The 23,010-nt window shown below is 34.7% G+C and overlaps 1 protein-coding gene across 4 annotated transcripts in view; it reads right to left on the reverse strand.

Annotated features, from left to right (window-relative positions):
• The window catches only part of LOC127717736 (uncharacterized), a 154,804-nt gene that overhangs the window by 62,357 nt on the left and 69,437 nt on the right, over positions 1–23,010 (reverse strand). For 3 of the 4 annotated variants that reach the window (XM_052223505.1, XM_052223504.1, XM_052223503.1), the window contains 32 exons: positions 22,678–22,791; positions 22,023–22,138; positions 21,397–21,634; positions 20,801–21,034; positions 20,320–20,484; positions 19,493–19,774; positions 18,061–18,864; positions 17,444–17,626; positions 16,213–16,340; positions 15,623–15,767; positions 14,903–15,049; positions 14,319–14,594; positions 13,474–13,725; positions 12,840–13,142; positions 12,181–12,429; positions 11,642–11,863; positions 10,997–11,259; positions 10,385–10,662; positions 9,554–9,825; positions 8,888–9,040; positions 8,023–8,226; positions 7,479–7,649; positions 6,533–6,815; positions 5,515–5,765; positions 4,851–4,988; positions 4,273–4,462; positions 3,690–3,871; positions 2,867–3,091; positions 2,025–2,362; positions 1,593–1,761; positions 703–1,017; positions 37–216 (listed from right to left, as the gene is read on the reverse strand). In XM_052223505.1, the coding sequence (XP_052079465.1) occupies positions 37–216; positions 703–1,017; positions 1,593–1,761; positions 2,025–2,362; positions 2,867–3,091; positions 3,690–3,871; positions 4,273–4,462; positions 4,851–4,988; positions 5,515–5,765; positions 6,533–6,815; positions 7,479–7,649; positions 8,023–8,226; positions 8,888–9,040; positions 9,554–9,825; positions 10,385–10,662; positions 10,997–11,259; positions 11,642–11,863; positions 12,181–12,429; positions 12,840–13,142; positions 13,474–13,725; positions 14,319–14,594; positions 14,903–15,049; positions 15,623–15,767; positions 16,213–16,340; positions 17,444–17,626; positions 18,061–18,864; positions 19,493–19,774; positions 20,320–20,484; positions 20,801–21,034; positions 21,397–21,634; positions 22,023–22,138; positions 22,678–22,791 (7,470 nt within the window). The remainder of the gene's footprint in view (positions 1–36; positions 217–702; positions 1,018–1,592; positions 1,762–2,024; positions 2,363–2,866; positions 3,092–3,689; positions 3,872–4,272; positions 4,463–4,850; positions 4,989–5,514; positions 5,766–6,532; positions 6,816–7,478; positions 7,650–8,022; positions 8,227–8,887; positions 9,041–9,553; positions 9,826–10,384; positions 10,663–10,996; positions 11,260–11,641; positions 11,864–12,180; positions 12,430–12,839; positions 13,143–13,473; positions 13,726–14,318; positions 14,595–14,902; positions 15,050–15,622; positions 15,768–16,212; positions 16,341–17,443; positions 17,627–18,060; positions 18,865–19,492; positions 19,775–20,319; positions 20,485–20,800; positions 21,035–21,396; positions 21,635–22,022; positions 22,139–22,677; positions 22,792–23,010) is intronic. The other variant, XM_052223506.1, reaches the window with a different exon arrangement.

A 23,010-nucleotide genomic window follows, 5' to 3' on the forward strand; every position in this document is an offset into this window, starting at 1 on the left:
CTCCATGGTTTGCTGTAGCATGTTTTCCCAACATACCTGCATCACAATCTCCGTCTTCTGTTGACAATCCTGAAGCATTACAATATTTGCCTCCAGTACACAGTATACACCAGGTAACATTCTCTGCTCTGTAGCTTGGCTGGAAATACCCTGGTGGGCAGGGACTTGGGGTGTGGCTTCCGACCTCACAATAATATCCTGGAGGACATCTGTCACCTACAAAATTTTTAATCATATAAAACGACCTACTGAAAATATCCTGAAGAGAAGGCAAAGTTTCAAACTATTAATAAATAATTGGCCATAAATAAATAAGTTGGGCAATGACTGAGGGTGTAACTCTCAATCTCATTATAATACACTGGTAGAAAAATGTTTTTAATCCTTATCAATCTAAACTAAAAACATTTGTTTCGTTTTTTTTTTCAACTTCAACTTTCTTGGAACCCTACGAGGAGGTTTTTTTTTTAACTACCTCAACTACCCATGAGGGTCTTGCACGGTCAGGATTCCATTCAGGTGTATTGTGCATGATTATAATACAGTGAAATTAACATTGACTTTACATTGGTTACAAATATTGTTTCCACAACATGGTCCGTCACTGTAGAAACCAATGAAAAAATGCTTATGGATCAATCACATTAAAGTATTTGTAGATATGCAAATCATATGCAAATTATCTTGAGTTATCTCTCTTACCACCAGTTCCTGTTGGTTTGTCTGTTGAGGAGTTACTGTTACAGTAATAACCAGTAGCACAGTCACCACGGGGACTGCTCATCATGTCCACATCACAATACTGTCCAGGTTCACAACCCAAGGGGGCGGAGCTTCCCTGAGGACAATACTGACCAGCCACACATTTGCCTCCTTCTGGTGAGGTGGGTTGGGCTAACGATGACCCAAGTGTACAATACCATCCAGGATCACACATGTCTGTTGGCATAAAAAGTCCTGGTGAGGCACAGTAATGTCCTGGGGTACACTGTTCACAAGCAGAATCATTAGCTTGGCCTAAAATATAATAAAAATATGATTGAAACAGTAAAAAATCTATTCTTCTTTAATTAAAATAAACATGTTTGCTGTATGTACCTGTAAAATAGACAAGTTGAAACCTGAGCTGTTGCTGACTAATGTATTCATTGCCTCAAGTATTTGGTAAACAGGAGGTTGATGAGAAATAGATTTGTAAATGCATCACCATGTATAACATGCTCAGATGAAGCTTCATTCCAAATTTCATGAAGCTCTGATTTGTAGTACCTGAGGAAAACAGGATAAAATATCATACATTTAAAAATATCAAGATGTTTTAAGACTGATATTAAGACAGATAACTGTTCACCAGTGATAAGTATGTAACCTACTAGGGCACTACATTGCCATTATGTTTAGAAATATATAAGTAATTAGTAAACAAGCCGTTGATGAGCTAAGAATGTGAAAACATATCATCCGTAAAGCTTCATCATACCATTGATTGAATGTTGATTGATTACTGGTGTTTAACCCCACTTTCAGCATACTTAGCTTAAAAAGATGCAGCCAGTTTTCATGTATGTGGAAAAGCTTATGAAATAGCTTACCTGTTAGATTATTGAAGGTACCAACAGGACATGGATACTGTATGTCATACTCAGTAGATGTTGGACAGTAGTGACCAGATGGACATGTCTTGTCAGAGTAGTCGGTACTGTTAGAAATACAATAATATCCTGCTGGACATGGTTTACATGATGCTTGGTTTTCTTGATCCTATAAATAGATATGTTACTATATTTACAGGGTATTTCATTTGTTACTATAGTTACAGGCTTTTTCACATACAACTATAAAGTATTGTATACGGTTACCATATGTACTTTTTAGTAATTACCGGTAATTATTAAGTTTTGTTAAAAATTTTCATTTTTCTACTAGCAAGCTAATGCATGTTGTATCTACCCTATAAAACAAATAGAGGCAAAGCACTTCTAATTTTTCCAGTCAATTTGAATGTCATCACACATAAACATTACCTGGTAAGATCCTGGGTCACAGCCTTCAGGTAGTACTGTTCCTCCTGGACATTTGTATCCCAGTGGACAAATTCCTCCTGTTCCTGTATGGTTCCCTGTTGGAGTTGGGGTGTCTACACCAATGGAACAGTAGTATCCTGGGTCACATGATCCCACTGGTGTTGTAAGATTTGTCCTATCACAATACATTCCACCAGTACATTGTTGACATTCTGATTGGTCAGCCAGACCTAACTCGTTACTGAAAGTACCTGCTGGACAGGCAGACTCGTTCCTTCCAGTTCCAGCCAGACAATAAAATCCTCTGGAACATGACCTGTACCCTGACGTAGAATTTCCTGAAACAAAAACACAAATATACATTCTATGCTGTTTCTTATACCAATTAAAAAAAATCAGGCCAATTCACAAATTTTTCTCATAAATTAGTTTAGAACGTTTCATTTTGATGTGAACCATTTGTTTTAAACTTTCAATTTGCTCAAGTAGGGGGTCATATTCAGACAATATTAAATTTTCCAATCAAATGCTGACTTTGAACTTCTTTGGTTATAATTTGGTTTTCAACCTCAAAGTCCACCGAAAAATGAACTCTCTTGGATTTTAAATAGATGAAACTTTAGGGTAAATGAGAACCAATGAATTTATCACCTCAACATTTTCGGCCGTACGTGACCTATAGTTGTTAACTTCTATGTCATTTGGTCTCTGGTAGAGAGTTGTCTCATTGGCAATCATATCACATCTTCTTATTTTCATAAAAAAATTAATTTGTTTGAAAAAAAAACAAGTATGTTAGCAACATATTATTTTCAGGGTAAGCATGATATTGACAAACATACCTTGAATAACTTCTTCTGGAACACAATAGAATCCAGCAGGACAAATTAGGCATTCTGATTGCTGTGTCAGATTGGTATAACTTCCTGGTTCACAGGGTACTGGTACACCACTTCCCATTGGACAATGAAGACCAATTGGACAAGGTGTAGCAACTGGGTTTGGTACAGAATCTCCTCCAGGACAATAGAACCCTGGATCACAATCTCCAGTATATGTTGAAAGACCTGTAATTAAAGGTCAAATGTGGATTAATATACCTCTGTTTAAACAATAATATCAATGAAGCAAGAGATTTTCCTTGTAATCTGTATGGCTTCTTTGTTGTTGAACACCCTATAAATAAAGACAGCTGGTAAAAGGTCATTTTCGTGCAACCTGTTTGCAGTTTTTATATCATGTGTTTAAGGGCTTGAAGCCTATTATTCACCATGTTTCGTGCAAATTGGTAAAACAGCAGTGTGTTAGCTAATTTAAAATTTTCTGTTCATCTTCAAACAACCATTTCATTTTCTGTTTATTTGTGAACCCCCTTTTTAAGACTCCCATAAAGATTTAACCAATTTCCATAGATATCTATCTCTGCTCATATTAATAATACATATAAATCATAAGTAAATATTTCATGCAAACTGTTTTGCAAATTTTTATTTCTATTTTACCATGAAATGGACTTAAATGTCCACTTTGTTGCAGGCAAATAAATTCAATTGCAATGGTTGCATATCAAAATTTCTTTTTATTGTAAACTGATGAATTTCCCACAAACCATAAATTTTCTATTTTCAACAGAAGTTCACATCTATAGACTTAAGTATCTCATACCTGAATCATTGCAGTATTTTCCAGGATCACATGATGTACACTGGGTTACGTTTGCCAGACCTTCTGTGTTAGTATATGTTCCACTTGGACATGGAGTTGGCGAACCAGATCCTTCAGGACAATAATTGCCAACAGGGCAAATATCTCTTCTTGAATGGTTAGAGGCTATCTCACAGTAGTATCTGAAATACAGAATCGACAAATGATGGATATATTCTTGTATTGTTGTGTCCTTGTGGCTTCACCAAATCAAGGCACATACTTCCTTTTCTGAACTTTATAGTTAGGAAGTTAATAAATTTCCAATCATCAAATTTAAGATTGATGCAAGTAATTTAATTCAAAGAAACAATTCAGATATTGTGTTGCATTGCACAAGGGCAATTTTTTTAGAGTTTATGATTGATCCAAACATTACAAACACTATCTATGAGGAGTGTAGTTGAATGTCTTGATAGGTCTCCATTAATCACCTCAGAACATGGACCACAAGTGTTGGCCCTGCCTTTTTCAGCAGCATTCAATTTAACTCACCTTGCTAGTGTTGGTCATGCAGATTTCAACAGAATTCAATTTAACTCACCCTTCTGAACATGGACCACTAGTATTGGTCAAGCCTGTTTCAGCACAGTAACTTCCTGCTGGACACAGTACACAGTCAACTTCAGCTTCTAGTCCAGTACCATTACTGTATGTACCTTTAGGACAGGGAACAGGATTAGCTGTTCCCACTGGGCAGTAATATCCTTCTGGGCAAACATTGGCATCCACTCCTTAAAATATTTACAACAATAAATATTAGAATCTAACCATAAAATAATAACAGATATAAATACAATTCACTTCAAATTTTAGCAGCATTGGAAAATAATTGGCATCAAATTTTCTATAACACTGCAAAAAAAATTTGCTAAATTGTGAGAGGTTAGGTTTCCAAAAATTTAAACCTGAATTTTTAATTTTGAAATCATTACTTGTATTTCGTATTTCCTGAGTCATAATTATTAATCTTTGCATTTTTTCTCACTTCTCTATAATTGCAATAAGAAATAAATGCAGCAAGTAATTTCTGAATTTACGTAATGATTGATTAACAAAATCCACAAAAATTGATACTCCATCAATGAAAAAAATAACGTGGATAAGAACATAAATTCCTACCTTGATCTGGTGCAGAGATATTGGCATACTGTTTACAGAAAAATCCTGAGTCACAAAGGTCAATTGGTGTTACCATGCCAACCATAGGGCAATAATATCCTCCTAAACATGGTGTACAATCTGATTCTACTTGAAGACCTGCAAACACAAACAAAGAAAGTTATACCATATGATCCCATATAACAAAATCTGTGCATGAGGAGTCTGATTTATCAACTTGAACAGATTTTACACTTTTATTCGGTAAGGTGCTGTATTAAAAAAAAAATTGACTGATACTATGTTTTTTTTTCATGAAGGTGCCAATAACCATAGAAGACAAAGATTAAATGTGAAAAATAACATATAACTAAAGTTTCATGTACAAAAATCATGCAAACAGAATTATAGAAATTTATGCCAGATGTGTGAAATTACAATATACAAAACTTGTGATCTTATCGCTTTTTGTTCGCCATAACATGATACTACAGAAGTTACTGAAAAATAATCATGTCACAAGAAAAACTGTCTGATGTAATAAAGCAAAAGTGATTGTTGTTTGACAACGATAGGTCAAGTGTTGCAGAATCTTAGGTCAAGTGTCGCAGAATCCCAAATAGCTATAAGGTCTATGTAGAATAATGAAGTCATAAGATCAGCTAAATACTATGAGCAATCTTACCTGTTCTGTTGTTGAAGGTTCCAATAGGACATGGGTGTTCAGAGTTGTACCTTGTTCCTTCTGGACAATAGTATCCCATGGGGCAAATGGTTGTTGTGTTGTCAAGGACAACAATACTGACAGTGTTATCACAGAAGTAGCCAGATGGACAGATTTTACACAAACTTTGTGTCTCCTGTTCTTGGTAAGTACCGTTCTCACATCTGAGGGCTGCATCTGTACCCTCGGGACAATAATGGCCAACAGGACAACTGTAATGGATAAATCAAATGAATTATATGTAAATATTTAGTGATGAGAAAATATGTCCATAGGACACGATGTCCCACTTGCATGGTCACATTTCCATGTTCAGTTGTTCAGTGAACAACAGTGAAATTTTTCTCTAAACCTGAATTTTGGCCTACGTATCAAACAGTTCACTTTATAATGCTCATGTGTACCAACTTTCAAGTTAATATGAACACAGACTTTATCCTGAACCAAAACTTTAACCAACCTTAAACAAAAATTTTAACTTGATAGGGAACAGACAGATGGACTAGTGGACAGACACAGACTTGAAAACATGGTGCCCCTATACTATACTGTAGATTATCAGATGTACAGTGAAATGTTTACATTTATTGTACATTTATAGAATCGTATTCAGGAAATTATTAATATTTATTTATTTTTTTGGCCAGTCTTTCTCAAAACATTTTGATGATAAAACCTTATCATATCTCTTTAAAAATTAGAAACCCAAATGGTTTAACAAGCTACAATATTTTTAATATATTCTTTAATTAATATGGCCTCCCCTCAATTGTTTATTTAACACAGACAACTGCCTGTTTCTAATTCTAAATGTTAACTTACTCTTTAATAAGAAACCAAGTTCTCTATGGTTTATCAAACTACCATATTTTTTTTATATATTTCTAAATCAATATTGTCTTCTGCCAATAGCTTAATTTAAGGGAAACAACTAACTGCTTCTTATTCTAAATGTAGTTTCAGTTGCATGTATACTTACTTGTACTCTGTAGGCATGGACATGTTTTGGCCACCAGGGCAATAGTACCCTGCTGAACAGTTGCCAGTAGGTAATTCTAAACCAGATCCTGCACAGTACAGACCACCTGGGCAAAGTTTGCAATCACTCATATCATCTTGTAAAGTCACATCTAGATAATATCCCATGGAACAAGGTTGTTTGTCTGCACTACCCTCTGGACAGTAGTGACCGACTGGGCATTCGTTTCCTGTGGTGCCGTCAGTTGGGTTGGGTACTGAAGCTTCCAATACACAATAGTATCCTAAAATAATAAAAGATGTCATTTTTCAAACTAATACAAATGTACAATGGTATCTGGAACAAAAGTACCAAACACATTGAACAAAATGATGTTTACAGTTGGTTTTAAAAACAAAATAGGTGATATTGTTCTTGCCTTTTTACATTTGTTAATCATATTTTCTCGGTCATCTTATATATATATATCAATTTGTTACAAAGACATTAAAACAAAAGAATGATGAATCATTTAGAATCTTTTTTACCTTTTTTTTTAGTTCAAAGGGCATAACTCCTACAAATCATTTCTGCGATCTAATGAGTATCTTAACTGGTGTGAACAACTCAAATGTTCCATGTGCTGATATGTTTTTTCAAGTTATGGTTTGGGCACTTGACCCATAGTGCATACAGATGTGGGTACAAGGAGTTGAAACCCAATCTATAACTTTTTTTTAAATAATGTTAAAATCCTCATGTGTTAGACTGGAATAAACAAGGTAGAAGGTTTATCCCTCCTTCTTTTTCTTTTAAAAATTCATGGATTTGCACTGGGAAAAATAATGAAGATCACATGGTGATGTTTTAATTACTAGTTTTGGCTTCTTCTTGAATTAGTATTTCACTGATTTTAACCATAAATCTCATTTTTCTATTAAAAGAGACTACCAGAAAATATATTTACCTGCTGTGCAATTGCTGGTGGGTGTGGCCAGTCCAGTTGTCTGACAGTATGTTCCTGGTGTACACTGCTGTTTGGCATAGGATCCTTCTGGGCAGTAGAACCCTGCCTGGCATTCACCACCCTCAGGACTAGTGGGTGTGGCTGAACTAGAATTACTAGTACAATACCATCCTGTATAGAAAAATAAAAAAAGTCAATATAATTTAAAGATCTATGAGCTTCTTTTTCCCGGGTACCATGGTTTTAACCCTGCATATCCCACACACCCACCTTTTTAACCCCCTATATCCCACATCCCAAAAGCATGTCAATCCCTCACCATTCATATCTTAAAACTTTATTTGAAATCTTAGTTTCCATGGATATAAACATATGAGAGATAAATATCTTCATACTGGATAAACATATTCTGATAATGCCTGTTCCAGAATTACATGCATAGGGGCATGGGAGGCTACCCATAAAATAAAAAAAATCATTTAACTTAAGTTATAATTCTTACAAAATTCTATGGTAAACTAAGAGAGATTACTTGTAAATATACCTTGTGAACATTTTCCAGTTGGGTAGCCAAGTCCATCTGTTGCACAATATTCTCCTCCTGGACAGGGGAGACAATCCATTACATCTCTTGCCATTGTTAAGTTGTAATAGGTACCAGCAGGACAGGGATACTGTGTAGATGAAATGGTACCAGATGGACAATAGTAGCCAGGGTCACATGGTGTGGCTGCATATTCTTCAGCACCTTTACAAATAATGAAAAAATTAAAATATAAAGATGTTGTTGAATACTGAAATAGTAAAATGTTTATTTAACATGGAATGTAAAAGTTCACATAATTTAAATTAAGACCCATACTAAAATTGCATTCATTACAACAACATTATTCTATTTTAATAACATGTTAAAGTTTTTATATAAGAAAATTAATTGTCTTGAAATTTACCTCTAATGGTGGACTATGAGTACCAAAGGGTACCCACCAGCTCAGTGCTTCAGGACTGGTTTGAAAATGCTGATATTTTTTTTTTAAATTGGCAGTGATAAACCAGGAAATCTTTTGAAATTTTGGAATGTATTTTCTCAAGATTTTTTATTCAGGTTTGCATATTATTTTGATCTGGTTAGGTTTAGACTTTCAAATATTTTAGCCTCTTGCAATATTAAAGAAATATTATAAGTTTTCAATTAAAACTGGTATTGTTTATTGATATAAGCCACCAAGCCAACAACATTTGCACTTAAATACCCCTCAGTTTGGAAAGGTGTCTTGCTTACAAATTCTAAATTTCAAACAAAACTTGCCATGTTTTTGATGCTGTTTGAAATGATACCAGTTTGTCTAGTCAGCTTCATGACAAGACTTGATTCACAAGAATTAAAATGCATAATAATGTATGTGTACCTTGCAGACAGTAATATCCCTCTGGACAGTTGTAACATGTAGAAAGTCCTGTCACATTACTGAATGATCCCGCAGCACATGGTATAGGATGTGTTGTTTCTATTGGACAGTAATGACCAACTGGACAGATTCCTCCAACTCCAGTCTGACTACCTGTAATTATACAAAGTTTTTTTAATTTTCAATTTGACAATATAACATGTAAAATAATTGAAACTAAAGGTACTTTAAGCATACTAATAAGATGATAGTTGGAATTTTTTTATTCCTTTAATTATCCACACTTGACATGTTTGATCGAAAATTCCTTGCTTTATTGATATCTTTACATGTATATAAAGGATCATATGGATTTGGATGGTTAACGAGTAGTTGCACTTATATCTGCAATAATCACACAGATCTCTAAGAATCTCCATATACTCACTTGCAGAGATGGTGAGAGTTATAAATTTGTTTTTCTACATAAATTTACATTGGAAGGTAAAAATTTAAAGACAAGAAAGTCCTGTTGGTTTTAATCAATAATACCATACTGGAAAGAATTCAGCGCATTTTATTCAAAATAACTAAGAAATCCCTCACTGAGCCTTGTATCACCATATGTTATAAGACAATCAAGGTATTAATTTCAGGAAGGAGTGTAGTATATATCTGTTTACCCACCTGGACCAGTACATGTTCCATTTCCACTTGGGTCGTGTCTATCTACACCATATTCACAGAAATAACCAGCCAGACATTGACCAGACGATGTAGACATTCCTAGAGAATCACAGTAATACCCGCCTGGACATGGTTTACATTCACTGTCGCTGGTCAGTCCAGTCTCGTTGTTATAGGTACCTACTGGACACTGCTGCCAATCAAATCCTGTTCCAGCTGGACAGTAGTGACCGATTGGACATTGACCCACCACAGATCCTTGTTGGCAGTACCTATTGTGGAAAAAGTGAAGATTGCAAATTACTGAAATGCTGCAGACATTTATAAGTCATAAAATTTGAAATATGATAACAATAATTTAGGTATGTATCATCATATTTTGAATAAACAACAACACTTTGCAATTTTACCATCAATTGGGGACAATAGTCATTCAACTAAAATAAATGGAGAATGTTTCCATGGGACACAGATGATGCCCCCACTTGCATATAACGTTATAAAGGGACATAACTCAAGATCAGTAAAAGTGACATCACCCAAATCCGAACTTGATCTTAGTTTTACGGTAAATTGTGTATAAGTTTCATAACATTTGGTTGAGGCAAACTTTAAGTTTTCTTTTCTTACAGTTTTCTTTCAGTGATTGTCTAAATATAGATTCTACCACGTAATCCCATTAAATGCAATATTTATCCACTCTTTAAAATTTCAGATTAACTGATATACCAACCAGCACCAAGAGAGATTACTTTTGTACTTGTCAATAAGTAGGGAGATAGACTGTGTACTTATTAAACCAGCAGCAAGGGAGATAACTATTGTACTTACCAACCAGCAGGACATGTGTAGCATTCTGATCCGAGGGTATGATTCATGTATGTTCCATTGTCACATGGTATTGGTTGTGATGAATTGATTGGACAGTAATATGCCACTGGGCAAGGATAATCTGATGGGCGAGATGAATTTTGCCCAGGTGGGCAGTAATAACCGGGTTCACAAGGTCCAGATGTAGCATTCAAACCTTCGTCCATACAATATTGTCCTTCTGTGCATGGTGTACATTGATCAGAACTGTTTAATCCAGTGTAGGTATTAAATGTGCCCTGAAGTAAAGAAAACAATATTTTAAAAAGTTTTCACAACAAAAAACATGTAGTAATTTTTATACGTCAATCTACATTGCATCTGTTCTTTTTTTTGGGGTGTTATTATTAAATAAAACATCCCTTCGTTCATATACATAAAAAGAATGTACAATCATGCTGTATTATGATTAGTTTAAATTTTGTTAATTTTACTCTTTTGGTTCATTATAGAGACAAATATTAGTTTGTCAACATTGTCAAAGATAGTAAGTAAATGGTTCATAATATTATAATACAATAACAAATGATGAACCAATAAAATAAATGGTCGGCAGCTTATTAAATAACCCACCTCTGGACATCTCTCTGGTGTACCTGTACCCTGTGGACAGAAGTGACCACTGGTACAAATCTCTTGGTTAGGAGAGTCAGATCCTTCAACACAGAAGTATCCTGCGTTACAGAGACCTTCGTTGTTCAACAGTCCCGGTGTCTGGCAGTAGTATCCAGCTGTGCATGGTGTACATTCAGTCACATTTCTCAATCCTGTTGACGCTCCAAATGTTCCAGGTGGGCAAGCCTCAGGAGTAGTAGTTCCCATGGTACAATAAGACCCTGAAGTCAAATAATGATTTAGTACATTTATTGCAATGAAATACAGTGATTTCCTAGTCAAATAAAAACCAATTATTTCACTCCTCTGATGTCATACCACAAAAGGGGATGTAAATAAAAACCAACATCAAAGATACCAAACATATAATTTTGTATGCTAGATGCGTGTTTCATCTACAAAAGACTCATCAGTGACACTCGAATCAAATAGGTTAAATAGGTCAAATAAGTATAAAGTTGAAAGCATAGAGGATCCAAAATTCGAAAGGTTTTACAAACACAGCTATGGCTATTTGTCGTCTACTTACAATAATTAATTCAATAATAATTGGACACTTTATTCGACATTGCGTTTTAGTTCTATGAAAGTAAATGTACTTACCTTGAGGACAGGTATCTGCATCTGTTGTCTGATTAGGTGCTGACATCTCGGCATATCTCTTACAGAAATATCCTGCATCACACTGAGCTGTTGGTGCAGACTGTCCCACAATTCCACAGTAATATCCTCCAGTACATGGGGTACAGTCAGAACTTTGATTCAGACCAGTCAAATTGTTGAATGTACCTAGTGGACAAGGCCATTGGTCGCTTCTCTCAGTACCTTAAATATAACAAATTTTTAAATGTGAAAAATACTTTATCAACTTCTAATTTTCAGAGAAAAATGCACAAATAATATTTGACTATAGAAATAGAGCAAAATAAAAGACACCCTCCTATCCAAACCCTCATCTATAGTCAGTTCCAACCTTCTGGACAGAAATATCCATCAGGACATGTGATTGTGTCATTCACGACAACCACTCCTGCCGCATTGTCACTATAATAACATCCAGGGCATAATTTACAATCTCATTGGCCAGTTACAGAAATAAAGAACCCCCCTCATACAAACCCTAATCTATAATCAGTTCCTACCTTCTGGACAGAAATATCCCTCAGGACATGTGACTGTGTCATTCACAACAACCACTCCTGCTGTATTGTCACAATAATAACCACTGGGGCATAATTTACAATCTGATTGGCCAATCAAATCCTGATAGAATCCACTTGGACAGATTGTAGGTGTCGCTGTTCCTTCTTTGCAATAATGGCCAACAGTACACAAAAATGGTGTGTCAGTTATCTGCCCTTGTGGACAGTAGTAGCCAGCAGTACAGTTCCCTGAAAAAAATACAATTTTATAACATTTCAAAATATTTTTGTAACATGTATTTTTCAATTGTAAAAAAGCTTATCATTTCTTTTTTTTTATCTAATTCATTACTAAACATTTCATATGGTTGTGGCCTTTTTTATCTATTTCTCACATGAAGAGATATTTCTAATATCACATTAAACTGAATTTGTCTATAACCCCTGCTGCATCCCATGATCAGAAATGTTTTGTGTTTAGCCAAGGCTTTCCTAAAGCTTTTAATGTGCATAAAATTATTGTATTTTGACAGCATGTCCAAAACAAAGATTTCATTTTTTTATCCAGCAAATAGATTCATGTAAGAACCATGAAAGTATGGCCTTATTGATATTTTATAATCAAAGTTTAAATTCAAGGTCACATTTTGCCTTTTTACCTGTTGTTTCAGTGAGATTGTAGCTTCCACAGTACTCTCCAAAGCTACACTGCAGACAATCCCCAGACTGTGTATTTCCTGTACTACCACTGTATGTTCCAGGGCTGCATGGTGTAGGGTAAGATGCTCCTGATATACAATAATATCCAGCAGGGCAAAGGTCACCAGTAGTGCCATCTGTTGGTGTTGGAGTTGTTGCCCTTGCTATACAGTAGTAACCAGCAGAACAGTTATCTGTGGGCATGTCTAGACCATCGAATTGACAGTATTGACCTCCTGGGCATGGTGTGGGGTCAGAAGAATCTGGAATTAATCAAAAAGAAATATTTTTATGATAAATTTATTTAACCAAAAGAAATAAATCACTTTCATGTATAAATTTCACACTACATCAACTTAACAGTGCACATAATTCATCTATTTTGTTGATATGAAGTAAAATGGAAATTTTCTGTGAAATGTTTTTCTAAATTTAATAACAAGGCTATTTTTTTAAGGTGGATTCTCATTACTAAAATTTATTTTAATACTTAAATATGATTTTCATTGTGTTTTCTTGTAAGATACATTTTGAATAACAAATTATTCTACCTCAATGACTTTGGTTCAGAACAATAATATTATGGCTACTTACGTTCAGGACAATAGTATCCAGGCTGACATTTGCCACCATTTGTTGTTGTATTTGGACTATCAGCGCCACCAGAACAGTACCATCCTGCAGTGCAGTTTCCAGTCGGAGCAGAGTTACCTACTCCTTCACAATATTCTCCACCAGGACAGTCAATACAATCAGACAGTGATGTTCTTTGTGTGGATGGGTTGTATGTTCCTGCTGGACATGGGTACTGTGTACCATACTGTGTACCGTTTGGACAGTATTGACCTATAGAACAGTGACAGAAATATCACATTACCCTCTGATCATGATTGTTAAACCATTTTACTGATTTTCTTTTGAATTACTGTTTTTAATACAGTAGTAATTCAACATTCTCAAACTTGCTTTACTAAATAACATTGTTTATTATATAACTGTGGTGTTGAACCTTTTACTTTAATATTTTGCTCTAGGACGGCATTGATTTATTAGGAAGTTTTGTGTTAAAAGGTCATGTGAAGTTTGCTCTGACTTGTAATAATAAATCGGAAAAACAATATCTTTTTCTTGATGTTATATAGAATATTAGGAAAATAGGTCTTGATACAAATTTTATTATTTTCTCAAATGGGCTCAAGTTTTAAGGAAGATAATTAAATCCAAACCTGAGAAAATAATTTACTTTAAAAAATAAAAAATAAATAAAACATGTAGCTTTGTACTGGTTTTAAGTAAATTTGATTCATTTAAAGCTAATATGATCTACTAAAGATAATTCATTCTAAGAAATATAACTCCCACTTAAGAGCAGATGTAAAATCATCATAATAATTCCCCAATACAGTATATGCAATAATGTTTTATGATAAGATACTTACCAACTGGACAAGGTGTTGATAAGTATTCAGTAGCATTGGTTAAGCAGTAAAATCCTTCTGGACACGTAGTACAGGCAGACTGACCAATCATATCGGTATAGCTTCCAGCCAGACATTCCTTGGGTACATCTGTACCTGTTGGACAATAGTGACCAACTGGACAGATACCTCCCACACCAGTAAAGTATGTCGTAGATGGACAGGAACAGTTTGCTGTGGCCGTGTCATTACTAGCTCCAGGCATTGAACGATCCACTCCTGATGTACAATAGTAGCCTGAAAGACAAGAAATAATTAAAGATTGGAATTCTGCAATCAATCTTATGGACACTTCCAACAATATCATTATGCATTTAGGCAAATTGCTTAATCTTTTTTTAATGACTATTGTCTTTTTTTAATTTTCTTTTGGCCACGGTATCTGTGGCTATGGACACTTCAAACAATAACATTATTATGCATTTAAGACTTTATATGTTTTTATTGCCATAAAGTTTACATTTGTACTTCATTAAATGAAATCACAAATTTCTAAATTTTAGCAAAACAATTTAAGTACTTCTAAAAATGTGACCAAACCATACCTGCAGAACAATCTCCACTGTCAGTAGTTAGATGTGTTCCCATACAATACTTCCCTGCAGTACATGGTAAACATTGACTCTCCTCGTACAGACTCAATGCGCTAGAATATGTCCCTGATGGACAGGACATCCAATCTCTTCCAGTACCTGTTAAAAAATATGAAATTATAGTTTTTTTCCCAAAATGTTTTAATCTTTCATCTACACTACTTCTAATCCGTGATTGCTTCCACGTAGGACAACATTTTTATGACTTACTGAGGCTGAAGAAATAATTCACAAGAGCAATCTTAGACTACAAAACTTCATACTTCAAAGTCTGTCCACATTTTAAACACTGATTGGAATTATATAGAAAAGATGTTCAAAATAGTTCATAATATTATTTCAATGTTATCAAGTAAGCAAATGGGTGATCTTTCAAATATGTAAATGAATGGTAATAAATAATATTGTGTGTTGTTCGGCAACAAATATTTAAACAGTCTCTGTAGGATGGCCTCACCAGGTATTAATGTTATTCATTGAAAACTGCATATGTATCTTCTAGATCATTTGTAACAATTGCATTTTAAGTCAATATTAGGGGTCATCTTGATCCTCCTATACTAAAGGTGTAAGTTCTTTACATCATTGATTAAAGTCTTTATGTCCAGATGAAGAGCAGTGTATTCATTTCCTTACAGTACAGTGCTTGGGGTGTTAATTCCATTTTCTCACCTTGAGGACAATAGTATCCTTGTGGACAGTCTTTGATGTTGTCTGTAGAGTTGTCTGGTATAACAGGGAGACAGTATGAACCTTGTGGACATACTGCACATGAACTCTCCCCTGTTGTGCTGGTGTATGTTCCATCTGCACATTGCTGCAAAAGTAATTTCCAATTGGTTAAGTGGACATTCAAAGAGGTTTCAGAAAACAATTCATTCCCTTTGTTCATGGTCTACAGTACAGTTCATAAGTATTTTATGGAGTATTTCTTCACAATTATTTTTGTGCCAGTGCAATTTTCCATTCAAATTATGTTTTCAAAAATAATTGTGGTCCGACTTCATTTTTTTATCACCATTCTATGAGTTTTGACAATATACCATATAAGTATCAAATTTTGCACTTCAAAAGGGAAAAAAGGAATTCCTTATTGATAAAAAATTTAAATAATCTTGACCCAAATCATTTCACTACCCACCTCAATTTCTAACAACAAATTTCTCATGAACAGAGTTAACAATTGAAGATGTTCTATGAACAGAGGTATCATTCAAAAAACAGCTCTTTTGTGGTTCATCTAAAATTGAACCAAATCTCACCTTGTAAATTTCACTTCCATTGGGACAATGCATTCCCTGTGGACAGATGTACCCTACAGGGTTTGGTACAGATATTCCTGTGGGACAGTAGTATCCTCCCCAGCATTGGTATCCTGTGTCTGTCATTCCTACAAAACATTAGGTATATGTATATGATAATGTGGTTTATTTCTCAGAGTTTAAATTTGCAGATTTTAAATGCAGAACCAGTTTACAAGGGTTAATTTTTATGTTTTTCTTAGCTTTGATTCTGATCTATCAAAAAGATAATAAACTGTTAACACAGAGATATGTCTCGCCTATTTGTTATTTTGATAATGCAAATGTTGAAATTAAAATTACAATACTTTAATATGTAAGTTATGCAAATATTCAAAGTCAATGAACCATGACTGAAGGTACAGGGCTAAACAATCTCCATGGAAATGAGATGTACCAATGCTAATACAGTCGTTCCCTTTAAACAAACCTAAACACAAACATTCACTTATAAACTATGTAAAAGTTTCAAAATCAATGAACCTTAATTAGGGGGTGGGGTTATATAATCTCCATGGAAATGAAACTTGCAAATGCCAATACATTTGCATACCGAATATCATTGACTTAACATTAGTGGTTCATCTTAAACTGACCTAATCACAAACTAATACATTGTTGACGCAGCCATCGCCGTCCCTGCCGACGCCGGAAACAGCATACCTATGTCTCGCTTTTTGACTCCATCAAGGCATGACAAAAATTATCAAAGGCGATATTTTCCCAATTAAATTTTAATAGCGATATTGGTGAAATTAGCATAAATAAACCTATGACAAACACCCCCCCCCCCCCTTTTAGAGTAATATAATTCTACTGTAAAATTGTGTAAATTATTATTTGACTTCATGAAAATGATTATTTTTTCATTGCAGATGAATGTATGTTTTTGTACCGTAATAGAAAAGAAGAAAAAGAGAATTAAATATGATAATTACCTGGATCAGGACAATAGTATCCTCCAGTACAATTAGTACACTGAGCTTCTGCTAATAGACCAATTAGGTTAGAGAATTCCCTAAAGAGGGAGGAATGTGGTAGTAACATAGGGAAGGAGATAATTACCTGGATCAGGACAATAGTATCCTCCAGTACAATTAGTCCACTGAGCATCTGCTAATAGACCAATTAGGTTAGAGAATTCCCTAAAGAGGGAGGAATGTGGTAGTAACATAGGGAAGGAGATAATTACCTGGATCAGGACAATAGTATCCTCCAGTACAATTACTACACTGAGCTTCAGCTGTTAGACCTGTCATGTTTGAGAAAGTTCCTGCAGGACAGGCTGTGGGTGTACCACTTCCTGTTTGACAGTAAGATCCTGCTGGACATATAATGAAGGCAGCTACATCAGCCTTACTGGGGCAGTAATATCCTAGAAAAAAGTTTTAAATATGCATGATAATTTGTAATATATACATTTCAATAGTATCATCTCTTCTAATCAGGTTGTTATACATTGTAAAAAAAAATTGTATAATTTCTCAAGGAATTTTTTTTTGGCCTAATCTGAACTATTTCATATTTTTTGGGAAATTTTATATTTTGTTTATTCAAGAAACAGCTATTATCTACATGCGAATTTTACCCTTTTCCTTGATTTTCTATGTTCCAACAAAATATGGTATTTCTTATTTTTTTTTTAAAAGAACATATGTTATCAATCAAACCAACCTGCTAGATACAAATCAACTACCTGCAAAACACAAATCAACTAAACTGCTTGACAGAAATCAACTACCTATAAAACAGAAATCAGCTACCTACTATACATATATTAACTAACCTACTAGACACAAATCAACTTACCTGCTTGACACAAATCAACTGCAGCTGTCATGTTGTAGCTAGGACAATAATATCCAGAGGTACAATTAGTACACTCATCTACACTCTGTCTTCCTGTTGTGGGATTAAATGTTCCTGGAGGACAGGACTGAGGGCTGACAGTACCTAATGGACAATAGAGACCTTCTGGACAGATATCAGCATTACTAGGTTGCGATGGTGTAGAACTATTTGCTCCATACAGACAGTAATATCCTGGCAGACATTGTCCAACTGGTTGACTTAGTCCAGTCTGGTCACAGTACATTCCACCGGAACACTGTTGGCAGTCATTCACAGAAGTTTGGTGTGTTACGTTATTAAATGTTCCAGTTGGACAAGGGAATTCATTGGACATGGTTGTATTTTCTGGACAGTAAAATCCTGTTGGACAGTAGGAATCATTATATAGTACAACTGGATCCATAATGTTATCACAGAAATATCCGGCTGGACATCCTTTACAATTTGACTGTCCAAGCTCATCTTGGTATGAACCAGATGCACATCGCAATGGTGCTGAACTACCCTCAGCACAATAATGTCCTAGAGTACAATTGTATCCTGTTGGCATAGATGTATCTTGACCACCTGGACAGTACCATCCGGCACTACATAATCCGTCTGGAACATTGTTTCCACTTCCACCGCAATACATTCCAGGTGTACACAGAATACAGTCAGACATGTCGTCATTTCCCGTACTATTGAGGTAATATCCTGCTTGACACAGGGTAGGAGATGTACTTCCTTCAGGACAATGCGCTCCCTCTGGACAAATGTTTCCTATAATACATCAGATCATAAGATTTATGAAATTAACATTTTTTAGTACCGAAATCTACTAATTCCATTTTAGTGCCTATATCTATTCATTACAAATCAATTTGCAATCATTTGTCTTAAGTTCTACTATACTATCCTATTCTATGTATTGTACATATAATATAGTTTTAATAGTGGTATTTAATTTCTTTTGACGACCCTGCATACCATCTGTATCCACTTAAGGGATCTCTACCAATATGGAAATTAAGAGTTGTTGGTTCTGCAGTTCTTTATTTTTAATAGTTGTTAAGATCTTAAATAAGCATTCTGAAGGTCAAAAGAGACATTTCTGTTTGTATCAGAGACTGGAGATCTGCCAGTCTAAAGGTCTTAATGATGTCATTTACAAGATGATCTACTATATTTTAGCTCTCTAAAAAATTCCCTGAAGGCAAAATGAAAAAAATTGAAACAAGGTATTCCCCTCCCCTACTTGTGTCTTCATTTCTAATCTATTCTAAGAACTGAACTTCAAAAGAACAGAAGATAATTACTATCATGTTTTAAAATTAACTTGTGTCTATGAATTTATACTTCACATTAACACCACAAAATAAATTAGCAGTACGATAACTGAACTGGTTACCTGTTGTTCCATCAGTAGGATTAGCTACAGTAGCAAGACTGGTACAGTAATATCCAGGATTACATTTTCCAGATGTTTCGTTAAGTCTGTCATTAGCACAGTAATAACCAGGGTCACATGCTACAGCAAAAGCTGAGGCTTCAGGACAATAATACCCTGCAGTGCACTGGTTCCCACCAGCACCAGATGGCATGTCAGTAGTGGCGCCACCATCACAGTAATATCCTGCAGCACAGGGACCAGATGGTTCAGATAATCCAGTCTGTCCACAATAGTATCCTCCTGCAAAAGGGAAAATCAATTAATAGATTTCACATCTGGCAAGGCACAAGTTATAGAAGGGAGAATCACTCTTTTTCCTTTCAAAATTTGAAATCTCCACCTTTGAACCTGTCACCTGCAAGGGAGGTCAAAATCTTTCAGCAGGAATTTGAATATATCAGCTTGAGATACTTCAATTTCATATAAAAGATGATTTGTTCCAAAACTTCAGCTTGGGATTGTCAATTACAGAATGAAGATCTATTATAAACAGTTGACACAGAGATGCAAAGGTTGAAATTAAAATGGCAGTATTCAAACATGTAAACAATGCAAAACACTCAAAGTCAGCAAGAAAAAAACTAAGATATTTACACTTCCAAACTGTGGGTTCACAAATAATTTATGCAGTTTATTTACAAGAGCCTTTCAGCAATAGCAAAATTGCTAAACTTCTTAAATAAGGTATACCTAATTGATAAAGTTCCAAAATATTTTTTTTAACATCTGGCTTATAGCTTATAGAAAAGTTTTCTAGACTCAGTTATAATAATGTGTTGACCTACCTGTACAACTGAGACAGTCTCCACTAGCTGTTCTCATTGTTTGATTGTTAAATGTTCCAGAATTACATGGATACTGGTTCCAGTTCTTGGTACTGGCAGGACAGTAGTGACCAGTTGGGCATGGGTAATCAGTATAATTGGCAGTTCCTTGTGGGCAATAATAACCTGAAAAGATAATTAACATTATCATACTTCCTTGCACATATATTACACTGTTCAGTTGCTCGATTATTCTTGTATCATGACTTTGAAATGTCTGCAGAATTTGTCAGCTATGTGGCATAACAACCAAGCCTAATACTCTACTCTCATGGAGGGGTGACTAGAAATTGTACAATAAACAGATTATCAAGTTTTTTGCATAAAGATACCATAAAATATCAGCTGCTAAACACAATGTGAAGTTTTTTATCCAGTTCACCAAAAAGAGCTGAAGAATGCAGAAAATACTGTAAAAGGTTATGTACAGATCATATCTTACCCATAGGACACTGATCACAAGATGACAAGCCTTCTACATTTGCATAAGTTCCATTGTCACAAACGATTGGATAAGATGTTGCAACTGGACAGTAGTGACCACGGAAACACAGACCACCATATCCGAGCTCTCTGTCATCATAACATGTGTTGTTGAGCAGACTAGATTGGTTGAGTCCATTCGGATAATCTCTGTCTATTCCCTGCATACACCAATGGCCAGCAGAACAATCACCTGAAATATCATAGAAAAACTAATTTAGAAAATCACTTTTTTTGTAAATAATGTTGCATTATTTGTATCAGCTATCGAAGTGTAAACAAAATTTCATAATTATCTTGTTCAATATAAATAACTCTTATAATCAGTGCATACTGTGGGTTTACTTTTGTTCACGGGTTATCAATTTTTTGTGGTTTCCATCGGTAGGGTGAAACTACAAGTTTAAATACTTGAGAATGTTTTTACAGAACATGGAATTATTGCAGATTTTTTTTACAGAAAATTTATTTTACCCCAAAAATTATTGGTATATCTTCCCTTTACAATTTATCTACAACAGAAAATCATTTTGAAACATTCCCTATTTCTATTACCTGAAGGTGTTGTGAGATGTTCCCCATCACAAAATTGCCCAGCTGGACATGGTTTACATTGGCTTTCATCATATAGCCCTTGTACATCACTGTAGGTTCCTCGGGGGCAGCTCTTCCAGTCCAACCCAGTGCCAGCAGGGCAGTAGTATCCTGCAGGGCATATCTCACTTTGGCCTGAGATGGCACAGTAAAATCCTGCTGGACAAGGGTAACATTCAACTGCATGGGTGTGGTTATTCTGAAGAAAAAATTATTACAATATAGAAATTATCATCAAGTAAGTCAATACCGTGTTCAATATAAATCCTAATATCAACCATCTTACTAGACCAGCCACTGAAATTAATAAAAAAAAAAAACTTTGGCATTGTCAGGCCTCTAAATTTAAAAACATTTCCCACAAGAATAGATAACCTGGTGGTATTGAATTATTTTTTCTGCAATTTTTATGTCATGTCTTTTGTGCTTGAAGCCCATTATCCACATTGTTTCATGCCAATTGGTTAAAAAGCAACATGTAAGTCAGATTTTAATTTTTCTTTCATTGTGAAATGTCCATTTTATTTCCCGTTTGTCAGTGCACATACCCCCCCTTTTCACGACCATAAGTGAAAGGTCTGACATACCTCTGTCTGGTTCCTACATGGTATAGGTTGTGAAACACCTGTGGGACAGTAGTTTCCTACAGGACAGAAGGTTAATGGTGGTTCTTTCTGTATGGTCCCATCTGGACAATAGTACCCTGAAAATAAACAAAAGTATTAGGGTATAGGGTAACACTTTGTATAAATGTAAACATAAGAACAAGGGCTTTCAGACAGTATTCAGGTATAATCATTGACATTTGTTGAAAAAAAAATACGCTAAAAAACACTTTTTTCCCTTTCAAAATACTATTTATTATATTGACAGATTTATTTTTGCCACTTTTTTCGAAAAATTAACATGTTTATAAAAGAGTATGTCAATCTATGCTCTTCTCTATAAATTTTAATACATTAATGAAAAGAGGAAATAACACAACAAAAAAACTGTCAAGAAGTTGGCTAGAAAGAGCTAAACACGAAAATAAGTTGGTTTACAGAACTCATTATCATCATAGAAAATAGGAAATGCTGATCAAACAAAACTCTCGGAGACAAAACTACTGCAGCAATCAATATATAAAGTGTTGATTCAAGTAATGGTTCTACAAAATTGTTAAACAATGACCAAGTACTCTGTGATTAATTGAAATAATTGTCTTTAATTAAATGAAATATTGAAAGTGATTTCTCCTACCTTCTCCACATAATCCTGTTGGTGATACGAGTCCCTCTGTCTCACAATAATAACCACCAGGACAAATTGTACATTCAGAACTGATCTTTAAGTTTGTTGCATTTGAGTAAGTTCCTAAAAAATAAAATACATTCAAAACTCATCTTCAAGTTATCAATAAGTTCAGTAAGCATTCTTTGACAAAGTACTGTTTATTTTTTTTTGCATGTGCTTGTTTTTTTTCTTGTCTATTATAGAAGTATAGATCAATATCGAGTTCCCATTTATAATTGAGTTACACCAGTTGACCTGAAATGATGTCATTTAACAATCCACTCTTACTATGACATTACT

This window comes from Mytilus californianus, unplaced genomic scaffold, assembly GCF_021869535.1.
Source record: "Mytilus californianus isolate M0D057914Y unplaced genomic scaffold, xbMytCali1.0.p SCAF_10, whole genome shotgun sequence".
Classification (NCBI taxonomy): Eukaryota; Metazoa; Mollusca; class Bivalvia; order Mytilida; family Mytilidae; genus Mytilus; species Mytilus californianus.